Genomic DNA, 24,839 nt, shown 5'->3' on the forward strand with positions numbered 1-24,839 from the left:
GGGGACTTGGAGAATTTTTATGTCTAGCTGGAGGATCGTAAATACACCAATCAGCACTCTGTGTCTAGCTCAGGGTTTGTAAATACACCAATCAGCACTCTGTGTCTAGCTCAGGGTTTGTAAATACACCAATCAGCACTCTGTGTCTAGCTCAAGGTTTGTAAATACACCAATTGGTACTCTAATGGGGACTTGGAGAACTTTTCCCTCTAGCACTGTGTCTAACTCAAAGATTGTAAACGCACCAATCAGTGCTCTGTCAAAACGGACCAATCAGTTCTCCGCAAAATAGACCAATCAGCTTTCTGTAAAATGGACCAATCAGCAGGATGTGGATTGGGGTTGGGGGGGGGGTCAGATAAGGGAATAAAAGCAAGCTGCCTGAGCTAGCAGTGGCAATCTGTTAGGGTTTTCTTCTAGACGGTGGGGGCTTTGGTCTTTCGCTGTTTGTAGTAAATCTTGCTGATGTTTACTCTTTGGGTCCACGCTGCTTTTATGAGCTGTTACACTCACCATGAAGATCTGCAGTTTCATTCCTGAAGCCACCACCACTGGGAAGAAGGAGCAAACTTGGGACACACCGTCTTTAAGAATTGTAACACTCACTGCGAGGGTCCGTGGATTCATTCTCGAAGTCAGTGAGACCAAGAACCCACCAATTCTGGAGACAGTAGTGTGATGAAAGTTCCTGCTGTCCTGTGCAGTCCCATGCAGGATGGAATCATCCTTTTGTCTCTTTGTCAAGTGTGTCCGTGCCGTAGGTGCTACCAACTTAGTGGCTGTCTTGGTTATGAGATTGAGAAAACACCGTATGTATAATGTTTGGCACTATGTGAGGTTTCAGACATCTGCGGGGAGTCTTAGAATGGATCCACATGGATAAAGGCTGCTGCTGTAATTGGAGTCATCCGTGTGTAGCGTTTGCAGATTGGCGTCTTTCACTTAGTAATAAGAGTTTAAATTTCCTTGAAGTCTTTTTCAGTTTTATGGCTCATTTATTTCTAGTGCTAAATAATATTTCATTAGTTGAAATATGTCCATTGATTTTCTAAGATATATTTTTAAGAATATGTTTTATCAGTTGGGCACAGTGACTCACACCTGTAATCCCAACACTTTAAGAGGCCGAGGCAGGTGGATCACCTGAGGTCAGGAGTTCAAGACCAGCCTGGCCATCATGGTGAAACCCCATGTCTACTAAAAATACAAAAATTAGCCGGGCATAGTGGTAGGCGACTGTAGTCCCAGCTACTTGGGAGGTTGAGACGGGAGAATGGCTTGAAGCAGGGAGGCAGAGGTTGCAGTGAGCAGAGATGGCACCACTGCACTCCAGCCTGGGCGACAGAGTGAGACCCTGTCTCAAATAAATAAAAAATAATAAAAAGTAAAAACTGTGTTTCTTGATCGCTGCTGTCTGATGACCGTGGGCTTCATAGGATGACGTGTGACTATTTGAAACACTTTCTGGTGTCTCACTGTACCGGTGTGCAGCAACCTCAATTCTTGCCTTCCCAGAACGAATTTGACTGTGGGGCAGAAGGCAGGAGAGACCAAGAGCGGGAGAGAAAGTTTATTTAAAAACTTAGGAAAGTACATTTGGAAGAGGGCCAAGCGGCCAACTTGGGAGATCAAGTGCGAGGTTTGGCCTCTTGACTTGAGGTTTTACACATTGGCATGCCTCCAGGCTCTTGCGTTACTTCTGATTCCTCCCTTGGGGTGGGCTATCCGCTTGCGCAGTGGCTGCCAGCGCTTGGGAAGGGAGCATGCGCAGTGTGGTTACTGGAATTGTGCGCATGCTCGCTTGAGGTGTTCTTCCCTTGCCTGTCTAGCATTCCTGGAGGAAGATCATACTCCAGTTAGACGCTGCCATTTTGCCTCTCAGTGCGCATGCTTGAGCCCCTTCGCCCGGCACCTGAGATCTTATCCGGAAGCTGCTGGTCACCAGCTCCGTTTCTATTTACTGGGAGGCTGCCTTTCCCTGGCACCGGCTGTGATCAATTATTATGTTAGAGACGCAGTTCACAACCACCTGACCATCAATGATGGTCGCCTGATATTCCCAGTGTGTGTCGAAGGAAGCCCTCTCCTGGCCTGCTCACATCAGACCAGCTACCTGCTCTAACATTGCGGCTTTTCCTCCGGGGTCAGGGAGCCATGCCCCTAACTTACTAGTGCCAGAAGCAGTACTGGGAAGTACACAAACGTTTTCCTGACCCAGTACCGAGTTTGTAGCTGCACTGAAAGCCAGCCTCTGATTTCCTTCTGGGTGTGCGTCAGTACTTTTATCCCCTCGTTCCGTAAAACCTTTTTCTTCTTTCTCTCTAGTGTCAAGAGGTTATAGAGACCTCCCTGAACACTGCAAATCTTCTGGCAAACGACGTGGATTTCCATTCCTTCCCATTCGTTGCCTTTGGTAAAGGAATCATCAAGAAATGTCGCACGAGCCCAGACGCCTTTGTGCAGCTGGCCCTCCAGCTGGCGCACTACAAGGTAAGAACCGACCGCCTAGGGTTTTCTCGTGAGCATTTTGGGGTTTCCTACACCTACCTAAGACTGTTCACCTAGTGGGGAGGGAGGGCCCGAAACCCGGCATAGGAGAAGCACAGCCCCCACCCCCGGTCTCCGGGGACCGGGTGGCGTGGGGTGTTTCACCACGCATGCAGGCGAAGCTCGCAAATCCCCCTCCAGCAGGCGTAGATTCCCAGCTGACACGGACGGGAGAGGGAGAGTCTGGGGGATGGGTACAAAGTGAGATCTCATCACTCTACAGAGGGAGAGTTAAGCCCCAAAATAAGCCCCGAAACCTAGCATTTGCTAAAGTGGAAATAGTGTGGGCAGGTAGGGGAATAGTCAGTTGCATTCGTCTGGCGCTTGGTAAATCTGCACTTCACACAGGTCAGGTGATCCCAGAGTGGACATGTTCTACCTTTCATTTGTCGCTCTCTGCTTGGGAACAAAATAAAAAGCAGCTTCTTGCATGACTCAGCTTTCGGCTTAATCTTTTCCTTTTGGCAGAGTAAATCTTCCTTTCATGATACTAAAATTACGGTATTTTCATACAGAGTATTATATAGCTATTAAGTGATGTCTGTGGGCAAATTACTTAACATCTCTGGCCTTTGACATCCCCTTCCATAAAAGGAGAAACTCCAGCCACTTGGAGGTGCCATGGGCTGGATCCTCCGTATACACGTGGCATTTCCATCTATTTTTTCTGAGCACTGACCATATTTTGACTTGCACCTGGCGACTCCTGTTGGCGGAGCAGCACGCACCCCTAGCAGGGACGTAAATGGGTCTTCTTGTCCATTGGAGGGAGCATTCCATCCCAGAGAGGGGGCCCCTGGTTTCTGGGAGCAACAGAAGTCACCGTGGCTTTGGCTTGAGATATTCCCAACTTTTTTTTTTTGAGATAGAATCTCACTCTTGTTGCCCAGGCTGGCGAGATCTCGGCTCACTGCAACCTCCACCTCCTGGGTTCAAGCGATTCTCCTGCCTTAGCCTCCTGAGTAGCTGGAATTACAGATGTGTGCCACCATGCCTAATTTTTTGTATTTTTAGTAGAGATGGGTTTCACCATGTTGGCCAGCTGTTCTTGAGCTCCTGGCCTCAGGTGATCTGTCTGCCTTGGCCTCCCAAAGTGCTGGGATTATAGGCATGAGCCACCATGCCCTGCCTTGTTTTAAAACTTGAGTGCTTTACACATATGCAGCATGTGGCACTGCCCCCCCCCCCAACCTTGGTAACGATTGTGCCATTGTTGAGTTTTGCTTGGTGCATCACATACATCATGCTTCACTGTCTCTCCACCTGGGAGGCACTCTTGTTATCCCATTTTTTAAAATTTACAAGTCTCCGTTATGCCCCAGAAACTCTTGTTATCCCATTTTACAGGTGAGGAAACAGGTGCGGAGAGGCCAGGTGCTTGGCCAGGGTAGCACTAGGCAGGGATAAAGCCAGCTGGCGGTTCCAGAGTCTGTGCCCTCTCCACCTAAAGTTAAGAAAACAAACAGTTTCGGCCGGGTGCGGTGGCTCAAGCCTGTAATCCCAGCACTTTGGGAGGCTGAGACGGGCGGATCACAAGGTCAGGAGATCGAGACCATCCTGGCTAACACGGTGAAACCCCATCTCTACTAAAAAATACAAAAATCTAGCCGGGCGTGGTGGCGGTGCCTATAGTCCCAGCTACTCAGGAGGCTGAGGCAGGAGAATGGCGGGAACCCGGGAGGCGGAGCTTGCAGTGAGCTGACATCGCGACACTGCACTCCAGCCTGGGTGACAGAGCGAGACTCCGTCTCAAAAAAAAAAGAAGAATTAAAAAAAAAAAGAAAACAAACAGTTTCAGAGAAGTAATAGGCAGGGTTAATATCGGATGAACTGGAATGAATGGGCCAAAATCATATTTAAAATGCATGCTAATACAGTTCTGCAAAGACTGTCACAGTTATGAAGCTTTGCTTTCCCAAGTAGCATGCTCACTAGGCGTGAACCAAAAGCATCTGGGCAGAGCACCCGGAGTGCAGTGACAAGCTCCTGTCTGTGACAGATCATTGACTAAAGATCATGTGATTAAAAGGTGACATGGAATAGATGCATCGCATCTCAGAATCAGTGAGCTCACCAATTTTGAGAATTGGTGAGCAGATTTTGCCCATACATGTGCAGTGTGAGGGCATGCAAGCAGTTGATACCTCACCTACAGAAAGGATGTTATTTTATCTTTTTAAATTTTTTTCTTTTTTAAAAGAAGTCCCTGCAAGTAAGTGCAGGACCCAGAGAGGAGTTTAGTAAGGGAATGCCACGCTGCATTTTAGTACATTTTAAAACTTGATGAAATGACTCTTCTGCAAGCAGTACAAATTAGTGATGCTGACTCAAGGTAGAAAGCCTGAAAAGGTCTGTGGTCCATGGACCAAAGTGAGAGGTTGTCAGGGAGCCACCTCGTGGCTCCAAAGAGCTTGCGGCTCAAAGACTCCACAAAGAAAGGAAGCCACGGCATCTGCTCCCCAGAACCCACGTGGCCCGGGTGTGGGAATGAGCTGCACGGAGCACCAGCCACTGTGCCAAGTACTTGGCAGGAGCGAGCGAAACGTCAGGACAGCCCCGAGGAAGGCATCTCGTCATCTCTGCCTTCCACACTGGGAGGTGAAGCCTCTTGCCTGAGGCCTGCAGCTCCTACGCAGCAGGACTGAGATCGGAACCAGTCAGGCTGGTTCCAGAACCTGTGGCATTCACCACTGTGCTGCAGCTAAACACAGAAAGAGGAAGCACAGACCAGCTTCCCTCATGAATGGAAGTGCAGACACCCTCAATAAAATCTTAGCAAGTAGAATCCAGCACTGCAGGAAAAGAAGAGCCACCGACGGTGGCGTCCACCAGCAGTGAGAGGCTGGTTTTGTGTCAGTACATCCAGTCATACACTAAACCATAGTGGTGGGTCAGAGAAGAACCTAGATAGTGAGTTTCACAGATCCTAAGAAGCCATTTCACATTTAACATCCGTTCCTGATAACAGCTCTTGGTCAAGGGGCTTTAGTAATAGGGCTCTTTCCTTTAACAGGATAAATGGCATCGTGTGTTAATAGCTAGCTACTGCTTCAAGGTAAAAGTGTGGGAGGCAGTCCCATTAAAACAAGAAAGATGAGGATGCCTCCAGCAGCTGACAGGGTAATCGGGCAGGAGGAACATTGGTGTCTGCTCAGGAGATGGAACAGCAGAAAAGCCTTGATGATTAAGAGGTGCACTCAGTGAGCCGGCCCAGCGCAGTGTCGCACGAAGACCACCAGCTTTCTTGCATAAGGACGATGGCCAAGTGGGAAATACAGTAAGAGAATGCAATAGAAAGGAGAATCTGGGGCCCCACCCTCCAGGCATATGTGTATAAAGCAGATTGGACTCTGGGAAGAAGGCCAAGGAGCACCTGCCCCCCAACTCTTCCCCAGGGAGAGGGAGAAAAAGCCATGATTTGGGATTTAAAAAAACTTCAGAACCATAGAGGGAGGGATGTTCCCAGTTCACACTTTTTTTTTTTTTTTTTTTTGAGATGGAGCCTTACTTTGTTGCCCAGGCTGGGATGCAGCAGCATGATCTCGGCTCACTGCAGCCTCTGCCTCCTGGCTTCAAGTGATTCTCCTGCCTCAGCCCCTCGAGTAGCTGGAACTACAGGTGCCTGCCACCACACCCGGCTAATTTTTGTATCTTTAGTAGAGACAGAGTTTCACCATGCTGGCCAGGCTGGTCTCGAACTCCTGACCTCAAGTGATCTACCTGCCTCAGCCTCCAAAAGTGCTGGGGTTACAGACATGAGCCACCATGCCTGGCCCAGTTCACACGTTTAATATGAACACAGTAAAAGGTTAAGCAGGAGCTTCAGGAGAGGAGTCTGCCCAGTTGATCCTGAAGCTTGTAAAGCCTAACATTTGAGTCACCCATAACATTTTTGAAAAGAAAACCAGGCAGAGGTGGGACAGGGACAGGGGGAGGTGGACATGTACTTTTTCAAATCCTAAAACTCAAAAGTGTGGGAGTTAGAAGATTGCAGCGATTAAAGTGGTCTCACTCCTATAATCCCAGCACGATGGGAGGCTGAAGCAGGTGGATCACTTGAGCCTGGGAGTTTGAGACCAGACTGAGCAATATGGCGAGACTCTGTCCAAAAATACGAAAAAACATTAGCCCAGCATGGTGGTGCATGCCTGTAGGTCCAAGGTACTCAAGAGGCTAAGGTGAGAGGATCACTTGAGCCCCAGAGGTGGTGGCTGCAGTGAGTCCTGATCATGCCACTGCACTATAGCCTGGATGACAGTGAGACCCGATCTTTTAAAAAAATGTTCTTAATAAAAATAAAATGCTGCAGTCCTCGTTCAAAGGCAGGCTTTGAATGAGTAATGTAGGGAGTATTTGACATCAGTGGGGGAAGGGGAGCTGGTGAGTAAATGGAGTTGGAATATCTGGCTAAGTGGTTGCCTTTGGGGTTAGTAAAGGCTTTTTCTCATGTTGGTGAGGGTGGATTGAGGCAAGGATGTTCATAGCAGCAGCTGGGAATCGTTTTAATAAATATAGGGGCCCCATGGCAGGCCCAGGAGCAGCACAGATCACACAGCTGGAAACATGCATCAGGGAAGAATAACTTTGACCCTGCAGATGATCCATGAAAAAGGGTAGGTACACAAAAAAACACTCGTGAGCAAGCTTACTGTAAAAATGTGAAGAAATCTGGCCGGGCGCAGTGACTCATGCCTGTAAGCCCAACACTTGGGAGGCCTAGGTGGGTGGATCACTTGAGGTTGGGAGTTCGAGACCAGCCTGAACAACATGGTAAAACCCCATCTCTGCTAAAAATACAAGATTAGCTGGATGTGGTGGCACACACCTGTAATCCCAGCTCTTTGAGAGGGTGAGGCGGGAGAATCACTTGAACCGGGGAGGTGGAGGTTGCAGTGAACTGCCCAGACCGCACCACTGCACTCCAACCTAAGCAATAAGAACAAAACTCCGTCTCAAAAAAAAAAAAAAAAAAATCTTAAAAGTTAATACTGGTAGGCTGGGCGCAGTGGCTCACGCCTGTAATCCCAGCACTTTGGGAGGCCGAGGCGGGCAGATCACGAGGTTAGGAGATGAAGACCATCCTGGCTAACACGGTGAAACCCTCTCTCTACTAAAAAAACAACAAATTAGCCGGGCATAGTGGCGGGCACCTGTAGTCCCAGCTACTCGGGAGGCTGAGGCAGGAGAATGGCGTGAACCTGGGAGGCGAGGCTTGCAGTGAGCCAAGATCCCGCCACTGCACTCCAGCCTGGGCGACAGAGCGAGACTCCATCTCACACACACAAAAAAAGTTCATGCTGGAAACCAGAAAGGGTCTGAGATAGGTCTCAATCCATTTAGAAGTTGATTCTGCCAAGGTTAGTGATGCGTGCCTGGGAGACAGGCCTGTGCCTTCCTCCAAAGGTGGTTTTGGTTTTGAGGGCTTCAGTATTTAAAGGGAAAAGCAGGCTGGAGGGGAAGGAGGGAGAGCATGGCCACATTACGGAATTCCCATGATGCAAGAGAAAAGGGGCAGTACGGGAATTTTCAGTTACGTATTCGTTACACAAAACCCAGCGAACACAGAGTGGAGATGTTTCGCCTTTTATCCATCACTCTCTGCTTGGGAACAAAAGGAAAAGCAGCTTCTTGCACAACTCAGCTCTCAGTGTAATCCTTTCCTTTTGGCCGAGCGAATCTTCCTTTCATGATACTAAATTAAAATATGGTATTTTCATACCGGGGAATATTTTATAGCTATTAAGTGATGTCTATAGCATATATATATATATGCATATATATATATATACTTTTTTTTTTTGAGGCAGGGTCTCACTCTTGCCTAGGCTGGAGTGCAATGACACAATCATGGCTCACTACATCCTCGACCTCCCTGGGTGCAGGCAATCCTCCCACCTCAGTCTCCCGGGTAGCTGGGACTATAGGCATTCACCACCAGGCCTGGCTAATTTTTGTATTTTTTGTAGAGATGGGGTTTCACTTTGTTTCTCAGGCTGGTCTCGAGCTCCTAGGCTCAAGCAATCCTTGGCCTCCCAAAGTGCTGGGATTACAGGTGTGAGCCACCACACCCAGCCATCTATGGCATATTATATGGAAAAATATTTAGTCATAAAACAGTATGTGAAAGTCAGTTGTTTCTTACAATGATCTGTAGACTGTGTGGCTCACAGGCCAAACCTGGCCCTTCACATGTTTTTGTTTTCGTTTTTTTTTTTTTAATGGCTTTAAAGCTAAGAATGGTTTCACATATTTAATAGTTGAAAAAAAATCAAAAGGTAACCAATACTTTGTGACATGTGAAAATTACGTGACGTCTCAGTGTTCATCAGTGAAGCGTTCTGGGCACGGCCATGCCTGGCTTTCACATGTTGTCTGTGCTATTCTCACTCCAGTGGGAAAGCAGAGTAGTCACCACAGAGAACATGTGGCCCGCACAGCCTGTTCTGCATTTTACAGAAGTTTCTCGACTCTTGCTTCATTATATGTAAAGTCTAGAAAGGATAAATGCAACATATTAGTAGGTGGTGTTGTGAAGTTTCCTTTTTCTTTTCTTTTCTTTTCTTTTTCCTCCTTGACAGAGTCTCACTCTGTTGCCCAGGCTGGAGTGCCAGGCATGGTGGTTGACGCCTATAATCCCAGCAGTTTGGGAGGCCGAGGCGGGTGGATCACCTGAAGGCAGGAATTCATGATCAGCCTGCCTGTGCCAGGAGCATCAGTAAATCAGTATTGAATATTGAATATGGATTGAATGCTAACACTAGACAGTAGTTTTAATTCTTGTCTGCAGTTATTTGCTTCCTGCTTTGGAATCTGTTTTTTTTTTTTTTTTTGAAACTGGAGGTGAAAAATTCCCAGGCCCTACCAACCTGAATCATTAGCCCCGTAATAGTAGTGCTAGTGTGTGATGCCGTATGTGTCAGTATATCTATAGACTGTCTTTGAATCCTGCTTCTTAGAAACTGGAGATGTGCCTGTTGGGGGGTGGGGGGTTGGGGGAGGGATAGCATTAGGAGAAATACCTAATGTAAATGATAAGTTGATGGGTGCAGCAAACCAACCTGGCACGTGTACCTATATAACAAACCTGCATGTTGTGCACATGTACCCTAGAACTTTAATAATAAAAAAGAAAAATATGGTTAAAAAAAAAAAAAGAAAAGAAACTGGAGATGTTTTGGTGGTAGTGAAGGGCCATCCTCCTGATGGCGGCTGGTCACAGTGGGTCAAGGGGGCTGCAGTTGTAATGTGGTTTGGCTCTTTGATGGCGCCTGAGCTCAAGTGGGGCTTGCACACTAATACTCAATGCATTTGCCAAGAAGTTTTTTAGATGACTGTCTTTTAAACTGTGGGCGCAAGGCATGAGTGTTCTCATAACTTACGCAGTTAAAGTTTGATATTGGAACGTTGACTTCAAATGAATCATTGTATCATATAGTTCACGTTTACTTTTATTAAATAACGAAAATGCCACATTTCCGCTTTCCCTTTTATCTGCTTCTCTCCCTCTCCCACTCCCCACTTCTTCATCCTGAGCCACTGTGAAGTGCCCTGCAGTGAGGAGATGCAGGAAGTGCTCTGAAAGGCGTGTTTGCTATCAGCCTGGGAAGCAGGAGGCCCCGTGCCCTCATGGCAGGCCCCAGGCCTGTGACCCCCACTCCTAAGGGAATCTTGAGTGTCGTGTCATGCCACCAGGGTTGGTGGCATCTGTGGATTGGGAGAGAGAGCTCCCCAAGGCGGCCAGCTATTCTGGGGGGATCCTGGGAGCTCAGCCAGGTCCTCACTGGAAGTGCTGCTCGGCGCTGGCGTCCGAGGTGCTCTCACGGTCTGTAGACGTTTCCCTCTGCAAAGCTGCTGCTCTTGTCAGTGCCTTCCATTTCCTTTTTCTTCTGCCTGATGCACTCTCATTTCACAGGGCCCTGGTCCTGGACACTTCCTTCTGCCTTTCGGGGGCCTCCTCTCCTCCAGAGATCTTGGCTGCACTGTGAGGAGCCTGACTTCAGCTGGGCCTGTGTGCAGGTGCCAGGCCTTCCCCGGCTGAGTGGGTCCTGTGCTCTGTTCAGCTCCCCCTTCCCTAGGCTGAGTGGGTCCTGTGCTCTGTCCGGCTCCCCCTTCCCGGGCTGAGTGGGTCCTGTGCTCTGTCCGGCTCCCCCTTCCCGGGCTGAGTGGGTCCTGTGCTCTGTTCAGCTCCCCCTTCCCTAGGCTGAGTGGGTCCTGTGCTCTGTCCGGCTCCCCCTTCCCGGGCTGAGTGGGTCCTGTGCTCTGTCCAGCTCCCCCTTCCCAGGCTGCGGGGGTCCTGTGCTCTGTCCTGCTCCCACTTCCCCGACTGAGCAGGCCCTGTACTCTGTCCAGCTCCCCCTTCCCCAGGCTGAGTGGGTCCTGTGCTCTGTCCAGCTCCCTGTTCCCCAGCTGAGTGGGTCCTGTGCTCTGTCCGGCTCCCTCTTCCCCAGGCTGAGCGGGTCCTGTGCTCTGTCTGGCTCCCTCTTCCCAGGCTGAGTGGGTCCTGTACTCTGTCCAGCTCCCTCTTCCCAGGCTGAGCGGGTCCTGTGCTCTGTCCGGCTCCCCCTTTCCAGGCTAAGCCGGCCCTGTGTTCAGCCCAGCCTTGCCTCTGGCACCCTCTTCTGGGTTCGTTTGACAGTGTCAGCCTGCCACATGGTGTCCTCCGCAGATTGGCAGGTCTGCCACCCTGGGGCCACCAGGGCCTGTGCCAGGGTGCACCCTAATGTCCAGGGATGTGTCTGGTCAGGAATCATTTGGGTCCATAAACTGCTGCTTATCACCTTCCCGTCCCCACTTGGAACCTGGCCCTCTTTGAGCTGGCCTGGCGGCCCCGGGTCCCCTCTTGGGGCAGCGCAAAGATGCTGTTCCTCCCACTGCCGCGTGCTCCCTTGGACCCGGTCTGTGTCCATATCCACTATCTGCTGTTCCCAACAGGCGCCCTTGCTGCACTATCCTGGCATGTCCACCAAGGCTCAGCCTCGGGCCACCAGCCCCTCCTGCCGTGCCGTCCTCTGTAGGCCCAGATGCCCACGTTCCTTGACCCCATCCCCTTGTCCCTCCCTGCCCTCCCTTTTCTCTTCCCTGGGCATGGGTTCCATGGTTCTTTGGGACCATCCCTTCCCTCGGCTCCCTGGTCCCCCTGAACTCACCTGGGGAGCCTACAGAGGCTCCCGGGTTCAGCCCAGCTCTCCAGCTGCTGTGATTCTGTTCCCAAGGAGCCGGCCTAGCTGGAAAAAAGCATTCAACAGCTGGCTTGTCTCCCCTCCCCATGAATGAGCGCTGACCCCAGTGGGCCTGGGCACCGTGTTCCACACCCCTAAATGCCACATCACACCTCCCTCCCCTAAATGCCAGCACCTCCTCCCCAGCCCGGCCCTCAAGCAGGCACCCTTTCTTCTGTTTCACCCAGAAAACAGGAGCTTTCAGAAGAGACCTTCCCTTTGCATCTGCCAGAGGCTCCTATCTAACAGGGGCAGTGACTGTGCTTCAGGCTCTGGCCCCACCCACTTCCCGCCCTCCTGCTAGACATTCGTCCTGCACCCCAGCATAGTCTCTCCCAGATCATTCTCACCATCTTCCAGACACAGTGGGATTGCTCCAGGCAATACGTTGTGTCTTTAAATAATTTCAAATGCGATCCCCTGCTGTGCACAGCATTCCTCCTATACACAGCTGCAGGCTGCACCTCAGCGGGAAGGGAATGCAGCGGAGGTGGCCTCGGGGTGGGGAGGGTGTCATGGTATCAGTTGCATCTTGAAACAGAAACCTGGTTAACCTGGAAACTGACCTCCCACCTCCACCAGGCCCTTCCTGAAGCCAGTGACACCTCTGTCCGCTGCCATGTAACTACCCACATGTAAAAGCGGCCGGAGACTGAAAACGTAAATCGGCAATAGGCTGGGCACAGTGGCTCACACCTGTAATCCCAGCACTTTGGGACGCCAAGGCGGGTGGATCGCTTGAGCCAGGAGTTCAAGACCATCCTGGGCAACCTGGTGAAACCCTGTCTCTACAAAAAATAAAAATAAAAAATGAGCCAGGCATGGTGGCATGCACCTGTAGTCCCAGCTTCTCAGGAGGCCGAGGTTGGGGCATCACCTGAGCTGAAGGAGTTTGAGGCTGCAGTGAGCTGTGATCATGCTACTGCGCGCCAGCCCGGGCAACAGCAAGACCCCGTCTCAAAAAAAAGTTGACGATAAAGTCCACTTCTCCTTGCCGACCTTACCCTATCCTTCCTTGTGTTTTAGACATATCAGCATGCCCTGCCGTGCACTAAAGTACTTCTCTTTCCCCAGGACATGGGCAAGTTTTGCCTCACGTACGAGGCCTCCATGACCCGGCTCTTCCGAGAGGGGAGAACGGAGACCGTGCGCTCCTGCACCGCTGAGTCGTGCGACTTCGTGCAGGCCATGGTGGACCCAGCCCAGACGGTAATGTGCCATAGGCTGAGGGCACAGCGTGCTTGTCACGCTTCCCTAAAAGGCCTCTGGAGGCCGCCACTCCAGCTTCTCTGATCTCATCATTCCTGTACCACCTTCTTCAGGGGTGCTCAATTCAGCTTCTTTCCTCTGCCCCTTTCAGGGGTACAGAAGGTATTAAAAGGAAAAGGTAGGGACAGGTACAGAGGGGCATGTTACAAATGATACTTCTCCGAATCATATTCTACTTTCTGAGAGTCTTTAAATTCGCCCAGGACATCACAATGAGGAAAGGCATAGCGGGTGGCTACTTCGGAACTGGACAGGCAGGCCAGCTATGACCATCACACGGAGACCTTCCATTGGTTATTAGAGCCATTGCCACACTGGGCCCCAAGTGCCAGGCTGGGCCCTGGGGGTTTTCTGTGCACTGTACTTTAAATTCTTAGCGGTGGTCCTGAGAAGTGTCCTCAGTTCATTTCCATAGATAAAGAAACAGAGGCCTAGATGAATTCAGCAGCTGCTGGGCCACTCAGCTCATTAATGGCCGAGGTGAGACCCAGGCCACTGGGTCCACCTGACCCCACCATGCAGGTGCTTTCTGCTGACCCCTGGAGGAGACACAGGCCAGGGCTCTTTTTTCCGAGACAAACTTCATTCTGGAAAGGCTGTCAGGCCAGGCGCGGTGACTCATGCCTGTCATCCCAGTACTTTGAGAGGCTGAGGCAGTCAGGTTGCCTGAGCTCAGGAGTTCGAAACCACCCTGGGCAACATGTTGAAACCCCGTCTCTACTAAAAATACAAAAAATATTAGCCGGGTGTGGTGGCTAACTTAGATTCGTAACCGCTCAACTTGAGACATGCAACATATGTCCTTCCCGCCTTTTGTCACTCAGGTGGAACAGAGGCTGAAATTGTTCAAGTTGGCGTCTGAGAAGCATCAGCATATGTATCGCCTCGCCATGACCGGCTCCGGGATCGATCGTCACCTCTTCTGCCTTTACGTGGTGTCTAAATATCTCGCTGTGGAGTCCCCTTTCCTTAAGGAAGTAAGCCTCTTCTACTTCTTCCATCAGTTGTGTTGGCTAAACCAAAACTTAGTAAATTACTGCAGCCTTGCATTAACTCATTTTAACGTCAGAATGGGCCTTTGAAAAAAATAAAACAAAAAACGAGTCTGTGGGCGTAGCTGTCATAAAATGGAAAATGTGAGCAGCACGTTTAGTATGGCGCTTCTTCAGTAACCGCTCACAGGTAGCCCTTGACTTAATAGACCCGAAGGCCTCAAGAGCTTACGTCACAGGAAGACGCACAAAAGTCACTAGGGAGTGATGAGCTGTGAGTGCATACCACCTTTGTTTTAAAAATCCTTTATTTTATTGTAAGTTTATGAAATTTATTGTTAGTATTTTTTGAGACAGGGTCTCACAGTGTTGCCCAGTGTTGTCTCAAACTCCTAGACACAAGCATTTCTTCCTCCTTAGCCTTCTGAGTAGCTGATGTGCACCACTGCGCCCAGCTCACATTTAATTTAATTTTTATTTATTTATTTATTTATTTATTTAACTTTTTACTTTTTGGAGATGGAGTCTCACTCTGTCACCCAGGCTGGAGTGCAGTGGCGCCATCTTGGCTCACTGAAACCTCTGCCTCCTGGGTTCAAGCTATTCTGCCTCAGCCTCCCGAGTAGCTGGAATTGCAGGCACACGTTGCCACACCTGGCTGATTTTTTTGTGTGTGTTTTAGTAGAGACGGGGTTTCACCGTGTTGCCCAGGCTGGTCTCGAACTCCTGAGCTCAGGCAATCTACCCACTTGGCCTCCCAACGTGCTGGGATTACAGACATGAACCATTGCGCCTGGCAAATTTCATTTTTAATAGTGGCTGTATTTAACAGCCAGCTTGAAAATTCTCTGAAAATTTGGCAGCTGGCTCGTGGGAGTTGGTACAAGTCTGACACCTCTGTCCCCGTTCCGAATCATAATCCATATATCTGTTACCTTCACTGTCTGGGATGCTATTGGCTGGTATGTCCCCCACCCCCCACCCCACACTCCCTGCCCTAGTCCCGGGGTCCCGCCCACTCCACTTCCTCTCTGCAGATACGCTGTCCAAGCCAGCGAGACCTTCGGAGACACAGACTTGTGGTGTCTGGAACAATTAAAAGACCAAGCCAGGCTTTTCTTGTCTTCCCAAGGCGACTCCTGAGGGCCAGTAGAGGAGGGGATTAGGAAAAGTGTCATTGGAACATTTCTCTGTTTCACTCAATAGGTTTTATCTGAGCCTTGGAGATTATCAACAAGCCAGACCCCTCCGCAGCAAGTGGAGCTGTTTGACCTGGAGAATAACCCAGAGTACGTGTCCAGCGGAGGGGGATTTGGACCGGTGAGTGAAGCGGCCTGAGCGAGGCGCAGTGGGGCGTGGCGATGGGATGGGTAATGGGGTGTGATGGGCCCATCTCCGTGCTGGGTGCCCCTGTTACCTTGCAGTTCTACCGCCCTAGAGGAATTACTGCTGATCGTTGCTGTGGATGTCCTTGGCAGTCTTGCACTTATTTATTTATTTATTTTTTTTGAGACAAGGTCTCACTCTGTCACCCAGACTGGAGTGCAGTAAGCATGATCATGGCTCACGGCAGCCTGAACCTCCCCCATCTCAGGTGATCCTCCCACCTCTGCCTCCTGAGTAGCAGGGACTACAGATGCATGCCACCATGCCCAGCTATTTTTGTTGTTGGTGGTGGTGGTGGTTTTTGTAGAGACAGGGTTTTGCAATGTTGTCCAGACTGGTCTCGAACCCCTGGGCTCGAGTGACCTGCCTGCCTCAGCCTCCCAAAGTGCTGAGATGACAAGGAGGAGCTACCGAGCCCAGCCAGTGTTGCATTTAGAACATTAGAAAGTCCCTTTTTCATGCTGTCTCATTTCCCAGCAACAAATTCAAATTCCCTTGTTCTCCAGGTTGCTGACGATGGCTATGGTGTGTCGTACATACTTGTGGGAGAGAACCTCATCAATTTCCACATTTCTTCCAAGTTCTCTTGCCCTGAGACGGTACGTATGAAAAGAAGTTCCTTTTCCTGAAGATGGGGTATTTTTACTTTATTCTTTTTAAGGGAACACATCTTTAATTTGACAGAAAAATTCAACTGCCTGCTTTTACTTGGTTTGGGCATTTTCACATAAATGGACTTCTTTTTTAAATGTTGTTTTTTTTTTGGAGACACAGTCTTACTCCGTCGCCCAGGCTGGAGTACAGGGGCGAGATCTTGGCTCACTGCAACCTCTGTCTCCTGGGTTCAAGTGATTCTCCTCCCTCAGCCTCCCAAGTAAGTGGGACTACAGGCGCCCACCACCACGCCCAGCTAATTTTTTTTTATTTTTAGTAGAGACGGGGTTTCACCATGTTGGGCAGGCTGGTCTCGAACTCCTGACCTCAGATGATCCACCTGCCTTGGCCTCCCAAATACTGGGATTACAGGCATGAGCCACCATGCCTGGCCTAAATTTTTTTAATTAAAAAATTTTTTGTACAGACAGGGTGTCCCCATGTTTCCCAGGCTAGTCTCGAACTCCTGGGATCACACGATCCTCTTACCTCAGCATCCCAGTGTTGGGATTATAGGCTTCAGCCACTGTGCCCAGCCATAAGTGAATTCCAAAATTCTCTTTACCTAGTTTTAAAGAAATGTATCTCGGCCAGGCACGGTGGCTCATACCTGTAATCCCAGCACTTTGGGAGGCGGAGGCGGGCCAATCACTTGAGGTGAGGAGTTTGAAACCATCCTGGCCAATGTGGTGAAATCCCGCCTCTACTAAAAATACAAAACTTAGCCAATGTAGTGGCACACACCTGTAATCCCAGCTACTCAGGAGGCTGAGGCAGGAGAATCACTTGAACCTGGGAGGTGGAGGTTGTAGTGAGCCAGGATCATGCCACTGCACTGCAGCCTGGGCGATGGAGTGAGACCCATCTCAGAAAAAAAGAAAAAGGAAATATATCTAATTTGGTTTAACATGTTTACCTCTGTTGGCAGCAGTGGTTTTGAAGCTTAATGTTGGGGTGCTGCTGTAACTTTCAGACTGTTTAGCACTTGGAAGGTGAACTAAGAATAATGGGTACACACTAAGAAATCTGCGTACAGAGCGGGGGACCCCCAGCTTCCTCTGTAGATGGATCAAGGGACCTCCTCCCTAGCATGGCACATTGCCCTTATTTATATTCTGCTTTCCTTGTTGTACATGGCCTGGCAACCCATGCCACCATCGCTGCTAACAGAGGAAATTGGGGTTCACTTGTTCATCGTGGTTTTCTTTTGTTGTTTTAGACAGGGTCTCACTCTGCCACCCAGGCTAGAGTGCAGTGGTGTGATCTCGCCTCTTGGGCTCAGGCGATCCTCCTACCTCAGCCTCCTGAGTAGCTGGGACTATGGGGGAGCGCCACCACACCTGGCTGCTTTTTGTATTTTTTCTAGAAATGTGGTTTCACCATGTTGCCCAGGCTGGTCTTGAACTCCTGGTCTCAAGCGATCCTCCTGCGTCCGCTTTCCAAAGTGCTGGGATTACAGGCATGAGCCACCACACTCAGGATGATCACTGTGTTTTTCGTGGGATAAATGCATTGGCATTAGGCAGAGGCTTGATCGACAACACACCCGCACAAACACATGAGCTGTCATCTCTTTACCCTCAGCATTTCTCCGGAATGTCTAAGTTGAGCTTTAAGACATTGGTCAGATCTTAGAGAACTGGCAGAAAGGAATTTAAATTAAACGTTGGGTCAGATTGCAAATGAAAAAGCTTGAAATATGGGGATGGCCACGTTTTAATACGTTTTTGGTTTTTGTTTTGACATGAAAGGATTCTCATCGCTTTGGAAAGCACCTGAAAGAAGCAATGTTTGACATCATCACTTTGTTTGGTCTCAGTTCTAATTCCAAAAAGTAATTCCACGGAGCTGCTGGGAAGGAAAACGAGCTCTTCTGATGCAAACCAAATGAAAAATAGGCATTAATCCTGATCTTAGTTCGGGATGAAAAATTGCTCTGAAAAAAACTCAGAAGTTTTCCTTCCAGAAAATTTGGGTGTTTTTGTTTTCCTAGAACAGTATCTCTACCCCTGTGAAGTGTAACCCCACTACTTCCCGACTTGCCTTCCCTTGGGGGGACATTTGATAAAGTCTCCCCTGAAGTCTCCGGATGGGCTTGTGTTTATTAAGGGATGCAAATCGTGTTGAGTTAATGAAGGAATTAGTAGGGTTGTGGCTTCACACACATTGGAATGGAAATGGTGCGCTTTCTCAGTGGCCACCGAAGGCCTAGTGCTTAAGGGCATTTAGCGTCATCCAAGCAGGGTAAACTTTCGTTTTGTTAAAAGAAAAATGTGTTATTCAAGCTGGTGGCGTCCACAGTCATAGCTAACACATCTGGAACGCACTAACCAAAATGCTGTGCTTTGGAGACCTGCTTTTGTCGCCATGGGTAACTGTTGCCGTCTGGTCCAGTTGCCTGTGTTTGCCTCTCCACATTTGAAGCAAGCAGCATGCAACGTCTTTAGTTTTACTGAGCTTGTATGTCTTCGTGTCTTCACAACCCAGTGCCTTAAAAATGAAAGGCCCTAAACGTAAGGGAGATGGAGTGAAAGATTTATTTTGTGGAGTCTTTGGTCGGAATTGTGGGTATACTGTTCCCTTCACAATTGACCGAGTATGGATAACCCTACATAAGCATTTGCTACACCCCAGCAGCCCCTCCCCCTCAGACCAGTTCCTTCCCAAGGGCAGCTGTGCCACACTCCCCTCCCGGGACTGCCTTGTTGTCATCATAAGCAACAAAGGAAATAACAGGCACTTGTCATAAAAGGGGAGCAAGGGCCGTGATGGTCAGATAATTCACTCAAGAATAAAACATGACGCGTGCCTCAGGAGGATCTCTTCCCTAGAGTGACAGCAAGGAAGGCAGGGCATTGGCCATGGAGTGGGGACCAGCAAGTGAGGAAGGGGAGGGCAGCCCACCGTGGTGAGGAGAAAGCGGCTCCACGTCCTCAAGGGATGGTCTTCTCCTCCCACCCGGTGAGGGGGAGACTCGCAGGAGGGTGATGGAGACAGTATGCCAGCCCACCTTGGTGACCAGCCAAGGTGTCTCGAGTGACGGTGCTAGGTTCACCCAGCCTGTCCTTCAGATAGGAGTGCCTTCACGAAAGCGTCTCATGGACCACAAAGCAATTATGCACTGAGTCATCTTGAGTATTTAATGCAAAAATGAAGCCTCATGGAATGAAATTCCCACTGGCTGTCATGACAAGCTTAGCTGTCCATTGTTTTAAATTGTGTATTTATTTATTTGACCACTTGGTTCTAGTTGGGACTGACTCCTTCAGAGTCCTGCACCCCGACAGTACAACAGCGACAGCTCAACTGTTGGAGTCGATGGAAGGTGCTTGCCGGAGAGCACATGCTTTTTTTTTTTTTTTTTTTAAGATGGAGTTTTGCTCTTGTTGCCCAGGCTGGAGTGCAATGGTGCGATCTCAGCTTACTGCAGCCTCCACGTCGCGGGTTCAAGCGATTCTCCTGTCTCAGCCTCCCAAATAGCCGGGATTACAGGTGCCCGCCACCACGCCTGGCTAATTTTTGTATTTTTAGTAGAGATGGGGTTTCATCATATTGGTCAGGCTGGTCTTGAACTCCTGACATCAGGTGATCCGCCCGCCTCAGCCTCCCAAAGTGCTGAGATTACGGGCGTGAACCACCGTGCCTGGCCCACATGCATATTTCATGTATGTATACTTTGTGATGTAAAAACACCACCTTTATGGGCCAAAGATTTTTTTTCCTCCTAAAAGCAAGAAGAAATGAAAACAAAAGACCAAAAAAAAAAAAAAAAAAAGCAGCCAGGCACGGGGGCTTATGCCTGTAATCCCAGCACTTTGGGAGGCCGAGGTGGGCAGATCACAGTCAGGAGATCGAGACCATCCTGGCTAACACGGTGAAACCCCGTCTCTACTAAAAATACAAAAAATTAGCCGGGCGCGGTGGCGGGCGCCTGTAGTTTCAGCTACTCGGGAGGCTGAGACAGGAGAATGGTGTGAACCCGGGAGGCGGAGCTTGCAGTGAGCCAACAAGATCACACCACTGCACTCCAGCCTGGGTGGCAGAGCGAGACTCCATCAAAAAAAAAAAAAAAAAAAAAAAGCAAAAACAAAACAACAACAAAAGTCCCTGATTGTCTGTGGTGTACGAGTCAAGCAGGCTGGGGGGATGTAACTCCCTCTGCCCTTGGCAAGAATAGTGCTTCCGTCAAAAGCCGACAGCCGGCGTCAGTCCCTGTCAGAGCCAGCTAGATCATGCACTGTTGACCACTGAGCAATCTGTGTTACCGTACAGTTCACATGGGAATTTGAGTGTAGACATGTGAGTGCTTAAACATATTTGAGTTTCTCTCTCAGGTTTTAAATGTTTCAAATGTCATTGTTGCTCATCAGTGCAGTTATCAATGCAATTTTATATTCCTTGAGGGGAGGAAGAGGGGTCTTATTGTACATGTCCAAGGGAGTTGGTAAGAGTATTATCTATTTAATTTAATTGGGAACAAACCATTGTCTTAACACAGCCATGGTTTGAATTTGTTATCTTGGACTGACCGGTGCATGTAAATACAATATGCTCTTTGGATGTAAATCTTAGAAATGCAGTGTGAATGTAGGTTATCATTAATAAAACATTAACCCCAGTCTACTACAAGATTTGCTTCTGTCTCTTTTGTTATATTAATTAAGAGGATTATAAGTCAAGGATCAAGTTCAGATACTTGCGACAAAGTAGAAAGTCTGAGCATATGGAAACAAGGCCTTGGAGCAGACAGATATCACCAAGTTCATGTGCTGGGCTGGAAAGAAAAGCCTGTTGATTTTCACTTGCTGTGCATTTATTCATCCATTCCTTTGCCTCAATGCTGAGAACAGTGCCTGATACATAGTAGATGCTCAATAAATATGTTAAAGGAATGCGAGAATTCCATTGTTCTGTTTTTCTTGAGCACCTGGAGTAGGCCATTCTCACATTGCTATAAAGAAATAGCTGAGACTGGGTAATTTATAAGAGGTTTAATTGGCTCTCAGTTCTGCAGGCTGTACAGGAAGCATGGAGGCATCTGCTTCTGGGGAGGCCTCAAGCAGCTTTTTACTCATGGTGGAAGGCAAAGGGGGAGCAGGCATTCCACATGGCAAAAGGAGACAGAGAGGAGGTGCTCTCTTACACACTTGCAAATAACCAGATCTCACGGGAACTCACACACTCTATGGTGAGGTCAGTAGCAAGAGGGATGTTGCCATTCATGAGAAACACGTGGCCATGATCCAGCCACTTCCCACCAGGCCCCACCTCCAACATTAGAGATTACCACTGAACGTGAGATTTGGGTGGGGGACACATCCAAACCATATCAGCACCTGTTCTAGGCACTGGGGAGACGGCAGTGACACCACCAGGTTCTGGCTGTCTCATTAGTCCATTTTCACATTGCTGTAAAGAACTTCTCGACACTGGGTAAGTATAAAGAAAAGACAGTCAATTGACTCATAGTTCAGCATGGCTGGGGAGGCGTCAGGAAACTTACAATCACAGCAGAAGGCGAAGGGGAAGCGAGAAACCTCTTACCTAGCAGCAGAGGAGAGACAGTGAGGGGGAAGTGCCGAACACTTTTAAACCATCAGATCTTGTGAGAACTCACTCCTTATTACGAGAACAGCATGGGGGAAACCACCTCCATGATCCAATCACCTCCCACCAGGTCCCTCCTTTGACACAGAGGGATTACAATTCAAGATGAGATTCGGGTGGGGGGACACAGCCAAACCCTATCACAGAGGAAAAAGAGAACCAGCCAACCGGTTGAAGGATCTTAAGTGTTCTGAGGCAACTAAGAGGGTCATCGGGAGGGGGTGGTAGCTGGCAGGGAGGGTGACCCACTCACAGTGGGGTTGAGCTGAGACCTCAGAGACTCGACGGAGCCAGCCTGGCCAGTGCAGCAGGGCAGCAAGCGTCTAGGAGTAGCAGGTGCAGAGCCTCCAGGCTCGTTGCAACCCGTGGGCGACCCCCACAGGTGGCTATGTATGCCTGGCGTGATGCTATTCAGTAGATACCTGATTCTGATTAGTAAATGAATGAATGGTGCAGCCTTGTGGGTTGCTCTCTTGCTTGGGCTACTCAAGCTATGCATAATTCTTGGGCTCTTTGATTTATTATTTTTCTTATTTTTTTTCTGCTTTTGTGAGCGTTTGTTGTTGTTGTTGTTGTGTTTGTTTTGAGACGGACTTTCACTCTTTTTGCCCAGGCTGAAGTACAATGGTGCGATCTTGGCTCACTGCAACCTCTGCCTCCTGGGTTCAAGCAATTCTCCTGCCTCAGCCTCACAAGTAGCTGGGATTACAGGCATGCACCACCACACCTGGCTAATTTTGTATTTTTAGTAGTAGAGACAGGGTTTCACCATGGGTCAGGCTGCTCTTGACCTCCTGACCTCAAGCGATCTGCCTGCCTTGGCCTCCCAAAGTGCTGGGATTACAGGCCTGGCCAGGGCTCTTCAATTTATACCAGCTGCCTTCTAGATCCCTGCAATTTGGAAAGACCAAGTTGGATCCTCAGTCCTGCCCTTAAACCCTACTCAAGATGATGTGATTATTCCTGCCATAAAATGAGAGTAAGACCTACACACACATCTGTATGTAAATACCCAGAGAGAGGGCTGGAGAGATACACAAGACTCAAGTGTGATGGGGATGGTGTGGTGCTCAAAGGGACTGCAGCTTGATCTGTAACATCTGAAGATTTTAGTAGGAGAGTTTGCTAAGAAAAACCTATCTGAACTTTAATCTGAAGAAGCCACTAGAGCTTGCTTTCTGTGGAATCCTGCTCTACAGATGAAATACCAGGGCACACAGCATGTGGTGCTGCCGAATCTCACTCCTCGTTGCAGTGACACGACCAAAAAGTGGAATTCAAGTGTGTTTATCAAGTCTGTATGTTGCCTGGAATATATTTTAGGTCATTCACATGGCAGGAATATTCCAACAGTGAGAATTTAATGTCCAAAAATAATTTTTCACATTAGGAAGTCCTGGCTAAGTTCTTTTTGAATGTCTTCAACCTGGTGGCCCAAATTTAAGAATTCTCAACCAGGGAAAGTTTTATTTTCTTTTCTTTTCTTTTTTTTTTTTTTTAAGACAGAGTCTCACTCTGTTGCCCAGGCTGGAGTACAGTGGTGCGATCTCAGCTCACTTCAGCCTCCACCTCCTTGGTTCAAGCGATTCTCCTGCCTCAGCCTCCTGAGTAGCTGGGATTACAAGTGTGTGCGCCATCATGCCCAGCTAATTTCTGTACTTTTAGTAGAGATGGGGTTTCACCAAGTTGGCCAGGCTGGTCTCAAACTCCTGACCTCAGGTGATCCGCCCCCCTCAGCCTCCCACAGTGCTGGATTTACAGGCATGAGCCACCACGCCCAGCCCCAGGCAAAATTTTCTTGATTTTTGAATGTTAAATGTACAGCTAAACAGTACGTGGTATTGCTGTGCCTTGGGTACTACCCTTTAAAAACTTAGAAAAGTATTTAATTTTTAAAAGTGAGATTAGAAAGCTGATGTTTTACCTTCTTTATTTTTACCAAAACAGTGCCTGTGTAGACAGTACCTGAGGCTGTCTCCCCAGCACCCACTCCTGCCAGTCCTTCTACACCCTTTGCAGTTTCCGCCATCACTTGAACTAAACTTTCACCTCTTTTCTTGATTAAACAGTGATATCTATTGACTCCTTAAAGATGAAATAGTTCATTCCCCACCCAAAATTTGAGACTTTCATTGTATTTGTGACTTTTTTTTTTTTTCTTTGAGAGGGAGCCTTCTTGCTCTGTTGCCCAGACTGGAGTGCAGTGGCACAATCTCAGCTCACTGCAACCCCCATCTCCCAGGTTCAAGCCTCAGCCTTCTACGTAGCTGGGACTACAGGCGTGCGCCACCACACCCAGCTAGTTTTTGTATTTTTTAGTAGAGACTATATATGTTGGCCAGGCTGGTCTTGAACTCCTGACTTCAGGTCATCCACCCGCCTCAGCCTCCCAAAGTGCTGGGATTACAGACGTGAACCACCACGCCCGGCCATATTTGTGACTTCTATTTTGTGACCAACTCCATCAGTTGCACCTGTAAGCTGCCTCACCAAGGATCGGGAGTGGAAGCGAGGCTGCGAACGTGCAGTGTAAGCCCCTGCCCTCTGTCCACCCGCAGCGTTCCCGGCCGGGATCTGTCCTGAGAATTCAAGTGTAGTAAAAATTTTATTTTTTTTATTTTATTGTATTTATTTTGTTTTTTGTTTTATTTTGTTTGAGTTGGAGTCTAGCTCTGTGGCACAGGCTGGAGTGCAGTGGTGGGATCTTGGCTCACTGCAACCTCCATCTCCCGGGCTCAAGTGATTCTTCTGCCTCAGTCTTCCAAGTAGCTGGGATGACAGGCGCGTGCCACCACGTCCCCCTAATTTTTGTATTTTTAGTAGAGACGGGGTTTCACCAAGTTGCCCAGGCTGGTCTTGAACTCCTGACCTCAAGTAATCCACCTGCCTCGACCTCCCAAAGTGCTGGGACTACAGGCGTCAGCAACCACGCCTGGCCAGAAAAATATATTTGAAGACCAAGGTCAGAAGTCAAGCTAGGCAGTCCCACTTAGCGCTGCCCGAGTCTATGGGGTCCTCAGTTTCCCCACCTGAGCCTGGATTGGCTGAGCCCTGGGAGTGCCTCCCCTGACCCGCTCCGGCAACCGCCACAGTCCAGGCTCCGCCCCTCGCGACTCTTTCTCCGCCCACCCCCACACCACGCCCACCATCCTCCCTGGCCCCGCCT

The 24,839-nt window shown here is 49.1% G+C and overlaps 1 protein-coding gene across 1 annotated transcript in view; it reads left to right on the forward strand.

The window, feature by feature from the left end:
* CPT1A (carnitine palmitoyltransferase 1A (liver)) overlaps nt 1–20,692 on the forward strand; it is an 87,435-nt gene extending 66,743 nt beyond the window's left edge. Inside the window, exons 14-19 of the mRNA XM_011942316.1 lie at nt 2,326–2,490; nt 12,840–12,974; nt 13,859–14,011; nt 15,233–15,346; nt 15,919–16,011; nt 17,818–20,692. Of these exons, the coding sequence (XP_011797706.1) occupies nt 2,326–2,490; nt 12,840–12,974; nt 13,859–14,011; nt 15,233–15,346; nt 15,919–16,011; nt 17,818–17,904 (747 nt within the window). The 3' untranslated portion in view covers nt 17,905–20,692. The remainder of the gene's footprint in view (nt 1–2,325; nt 2,491–12,839; nt 12,975–13,858; nt 14,012–15,232; nt 15,347–15,918; nt 16,012–17,817) is intronic.
* The last annotated feature ends 4,147 nt before the right edge of the window (nt 20,693–24,839 follow it).

This window comes from Colobus angolensis, unplaced genomic scaffold, assembly GCF_000951035.1.
Source record: "Colobus angolensis palliatus isolate OR3802 unplaced genomic scaffold, Cang.pa_1.0 Scaffold21, whole genome shotgun sequence".
Taxonomy (NCBI): Eukaryota; Metazoa; Chordata; class Mammalia; order Primates; family Cercopithecidae; genus Colobus; species Colobus angolensis.